This window comes from Nanorana parkeri, unplaced genomic scaffold (assembly GCF_000935625.1).
Source record: "Nanorana parkeri isolate BGI_ZX_2015 unplaced genomic scaffold, ASM93562v1 scaffold2889, whole genome shotgun sequence".
NCBI lineage: Eukaryota > Metazoa > Chordata > Amphibia > Anura > Dicroglossidae > Nanorana > Nanorana parkeri.
Window position 1 is genome coordinate 54,616 of NW_017309157.1, and position 4,813 is coordinate 59,428.

Here is a 4,813-nt window from a genome sequence, read left to right on the forward strand (position 1 = left end):
CTCCCCGGGCAGTCGGGAAGCCGGGCGGCATGCCATTACCCGCCGCCTGGCTTCCTGATCACCCAGAAAGCTGGCTCCATGCCGGCGGAAGCACCGTTATGGGTACTAGTTTTCAGGCTTTTGTTTGCTCTGAACAGGGTTTGCATTACCATACAAGTCTAAGGGAACTCACTAATGTATACTATATATACAGTGGCGTCACAAGGGGTGGTGCAGGGGTGCGGCCCGCACCCGGGTGACACCGTTGGAGGGGTAACACCAAAATGACTGACATTCATTTTGGTGTCACCCCCTATGAAAAGTTGGGCACTCGATCACGGACAGTGTCAGGAGGGGACCCGGTGGCATACCTCATCCCGCCGGGTGAACGTCCCCTCCTCTCTCTGCCGGTGTCCATCACCAAGATGGCCGCCGGCAGGCTCCATATGATGACTGCACATGTGCGATGATGTCACGGCGGGGTGTCGCCCGGTCTCCACTCCGGGTGTCACTCAGCCTCGGGACGCCCCTGGTAATGTGTCCTATACAAAGTCCTTTTACAATGTATCCCGCGGGGGAGAGGAAATGCCCGTTCCTTTACTGCTTCTGGTCGGGAGATCTCCTCCAACTTCCTGTCTGGTAAAATGTTGTCAGCAGGACAGGAAGTGAGAATAAATCTCTCTTTATGGGGCCCCCAGATAGCAGTCGAAAATCTAGCTGGGTTCCAGCACCTCCCCCCACTCCCTCCCATGCTTAAGGAGGGTTTCGGTTGCATGTGCACTTTAGGGGCAGGAGTAGCTCAACTCCGGCCCTCCCAGCTGAGTTGTGAAGCTACAAATCCCATCATGCACCCAGCTCTGGGGGGGTTCATACCTGTGGCTGCCAGTGCCTCATTGGACTTGTAGTTCCAAAACAGCTGGAGGGGCGGAGTTTGGAGACCCCTGTATTTTAGAATGAGACCTCTGATCATGTGACCCTTGTTTCTGGACTCCTGTTATCAGACCTTTGGGATGTCCCCTAGGTCTGGGACGGGGGTAGCCAACCAGTGGTCCTCCAGCTGTGGTGAAACTACAAATCCCATGATGCATCTCTCTCCGGGAGTCGTGGCTGTGAGAATGTTGCAATGCGTCGTGGGATTTGTAGTTTCAGCACAGCTGGAGGACCGCTGGTTTTCTACCCCTGGTCTAGGAGGTGGAGATACCAAGCTCACTGGCTGAGGGCGCCCCCACGAACGTGTATATATGTGAGATGAAGAGGAGGAACTCTGTTCATGTGTCGGGTTTCCTGGATTTTTATTGGTTGTTTCCATGGAGAAGATTTCAGAAGATCTATCGGATTGATTATAGATCAGGAAAGCTGAAGAACACGCGTGTGAGGAACCCTCTGAACGTCAGTCTCGGCTTTAGCAGTCTCTCTCTTCCTAGTGGTTTCATTTATCAGGAACGGGTCCCTCTGCCTGCAAGTTGTCTCTGATTTCCTATAAAACTCACATTGAGGGACGTTCCCCGGTGTGACCGCCTCCCACCGGCGAGGGCCGGCTCTACTCAATGGAGATGAGGCCCGCCATAGGGCCTGTAGGCCTTCCCGCGTTGGGACCACACTGTGATTACGGTTGATTGGTAGCTGTGTAAGGAATGTTCGGTAGCAGATCTCACCCGCGCAGTGTGGACCATGGTAGGGCGAGGTAGGACAGGCGCGCCTCGTTCACAACAATCGCAGTGCGGCGAGGACCGATAAGACGGAGGGCAGCAGAGTGACCGAGGTCCTGTGGCCTGAGCTTCTGGAATTGCAGTGGTTCTGATTCTGACCGACGCAGGAAGCGTATGCCATGACGTGAGGTATGTAATTCTGCTCGTGGACACCGTGCAGGAGATGAGCCATGGGCCCCTTGGCAAATACGGCTACGTCTTCTCCGCCGTGGGTCTCCATCCGTAGGGGAACCGCCGACTGAGCGTGGTAGTTGGCATCAGCTGGAAGACAATGAGATGTAGAGAATGGCTTACTGTCTGGAGGATGTTGGGTGTCCTATGAGATGTTGGGGGACCTGGTCACTGTCGGTGATCCTCGCCTACTGTTTCTGTGTGTCAGTGACGCTGGTCTGAATGATTGTACAGCGCTGCGGAATATGTTGGTGCTATATACATAATTATATTTGTAGTATGTTGAGGGACCTGGCCACGGTCAGTGATGGTTCTGGTAATGTGTTTTAAAGGGCTTTAGACCTCACTGTGACTTGTTCCAGGTCAGAGACTGGGAAGGTATGGACTGAGAAATGAGGTGGTGAATCCCTGGTGTGGGTGAATCCCTGGTGTGGGTGAATGTTCCATTTAGGTGTAAAGCTATGAGAAGCTAAAGGGGTCAATCTGAACCTGTGAAATGTGTTGGGCTTTTAAATAAATGTTGGTACTCTTCTAGAACTGACGTCTCGGAAGTCAGGCAATTGGCCCTTTCAGAAGGTCTGCAGATGCCACCTCCATGTCTTGGTGCACCGAACACCGAAATGTCCCGTCTCCGGCCTGTGAGTTCTATGAAGCCATGAACCTAGTCCTGAGTGTGAGCTTGCCTTGTCCTTGTGTGAATGTTGGATGGATTGGGAAGCTCAGCTCAATGAACTGGTCTAGTGTCCTATTCTGTGGGGTGTTATTTGGGTGACCCTTCTTCTAATGAGCAGTACGGCTTGACTTACTATAGTCCACAGTGGAGACGTTCTCTCTGCTCCCGTCCACTAGTTTGTAGCCGGGACCGTTCCCATACAGGATGGACGTGAAAGGTTTCTGGTCGACGTCACTCAGTGTTGGTGCTAAACCTGAAATGGACAGAATTGAGGGGTCATTATTCGTCCCGGAAGATACAGCCGGCATGTTCTGCTCTAAACCTTCACCATTGAGAAGATACATTGTGACGGGTTCCTGCTCATCATCTGGCTGGTCCATCATTTCCTGTCTCTCTAGGCTCACACTGCAGGAACCTAAAACCTTCAAAGTGTTGGCTGGGGTTGTACTTCAATTCTGCACTTCCTCTGAAACTCCATCACGTGACCACCTAACATTGAGTCGCAATGAGATTTAGGTGGTTATCGGTGACCACATCTATCTGCTTGCGCTCTTCTATGCGGTATAATCGAACTTTCTGAGCCAAACTCTTCATCAGCGTTACATTTTTTTGATCATTGTACCAAAATCTTTGATCAGTTGAAGGAAAAAAGCATTTATTTTTTTTTGACAAACGTTACAAAATGCTCAATTTTCATATTTTGACCTAAAAAAAACAAAAACAAACTTGTAACTTGCCGAAAATGGAGTTTCCTCGATGGGTGTATCCACCGAATGTGAAGACGTGGGAGTGGTCAGCGGTGACGACGGTCAGAGTATCCTCGGTGGAAGTCATCTCTCCGGCCACACCAATGGCAATGTCCATCTGTACAGCTTCATGTAGAGCATGCTTGGCCTTTCCTTCGTGGTGTCCATGGTCTATCCGTCCACCTGACCCATCAAAGGAACACAATTACACTCGGCACCTTTTTCACCGTTACTTTCCTCCTTCCCATTCCATGTAAATCCTCCCGCGACAGCTCAAACTTTATATTGTGGAACTTTCATATTTTATTTTTATGGTTTATGAAACTTAATGTCCTACTTGGTGGTTGTAAATTGTTACATGAAGCAATGTTTGGTGGAATCCTAGAGGTTTGCAGTCTGTCTATAAAAGGGCTCCGTACAGTCCAGGACCATTTACAACCAAGTAGGACATGTAGTTTCCACCTTTTTAGACTCCACCTTTATGTGGTGAGGGGCATCCTCTGGGCTGCAGCCAGCTTGAGTGTTCCTTCCCTTCCGAGAGTCTATGGTCAAGTTGCTGGTTCCCTAAGCTGCTGTTTGGCACGAAGAGTTTCATAAGCCGAGTTCTGAATTATCAGGCCAGCCAATCACTGGGGAGGTTGTCCTGGTTTTATATCAACTTATTGGACGACCCTTCCAGAAGGGTTCTTGGTTTTCTGGGGAAAGGGCCATGGGGGATGGTGGGCTGGGTTCTGGGTCCCTTAGATTTAGGCCTAAGGGGTTGTATGCTAGAGGAGTGTCCCCGTCTGGGAAAATGATGTAACTTGACACATGGAATAAAAAGAACTTGGAGAACATTTTGGCATGCTGGTGACTTACTGTTTTATCTGATCCAGCGGCACCATCCGCTGTCATTTTAGCACCCCCCCCCCCATTGGAAGTTGGGTCATTTTCAGTCAGGAGTGTGGTGGGATTCTCTACATGACTCCATTTAGAGTGGTGAGTAACTGGCTGAGGGAGAAGTTAACACCAGAATCTTGGCTATCCTGCCTTGGGAAACAGTTGCCAAGTTGATGCCGCTAGCACCTAAGGAACCAAATGTCTGAGTTGCTGTGGGCAGAGATTTGGGGTGTCCTGGTTGTTCCCCCAACCTCCTTCTCCCCACTAACTTCTGCAAATTGTTGTAAAAGGGACCGGTGCCCGAGTCATTCACCCTAGAGAGAGCCAGCCCCGGGGTGGATGTGCCTAGACAACCAAGTACATGGCCTGGGACATCCCGGTGTGACCTGTTTTGCCGTCTGAAGGTTTGCCGTGACCTCGGGATACAGAGTATTAATAATCGGAATTGGGAACTAACAGAAAATGGATCTTTCTGGGTTTTTTCACCTTTTGTAAAAAAATATGGAAGAAATGATCAGAATTCTTTCCTGGAGCAATTCTATAAACCGGCAACTCTCCAGGATCTCCGATGACCAAGTATCGGCTTTGGAGTTTCTGTGGAATTCTTGTTGGATTTGGAGGATTTAGAACGGTTTGTGGTTTTAACAATAGATCAA

At 49.9% G+C, this 4,813-nt stretch overlaps 1 protein-coding gene across 1 annotated transcript in view; it reads right to left on the bottom strand.

The window, feature by feature from the left end:
* Nucleotides 1-1,683: 1,683 nt before the first annotated feature.
* Nucleotides 1,684-4,813, bottom strand: part of ALPL (alkaline phosphatase, liver/bone/kidney) — a 19,022-nt gene continuing 15,892 nt past the window's right edge. Inside the window, exons 8-10 of the mRNA XM_018574334.1 lie at nt 3,270-3,461; nt 2,666-2,785; nt 1,684-1,949 (exon numbers count right to left, since the gene is read on the bottom strand). Coding sequence (XP_018429836.1) covers nt 1,684-1,949; nt 2,666-2,785; nt 3,270-3,461 — 578 coding nt within the window. The remainder of the gene's footprint in view (nt 1,950-2,665; nt 2,786-3,269; nt 3,462-4,813) is intronic.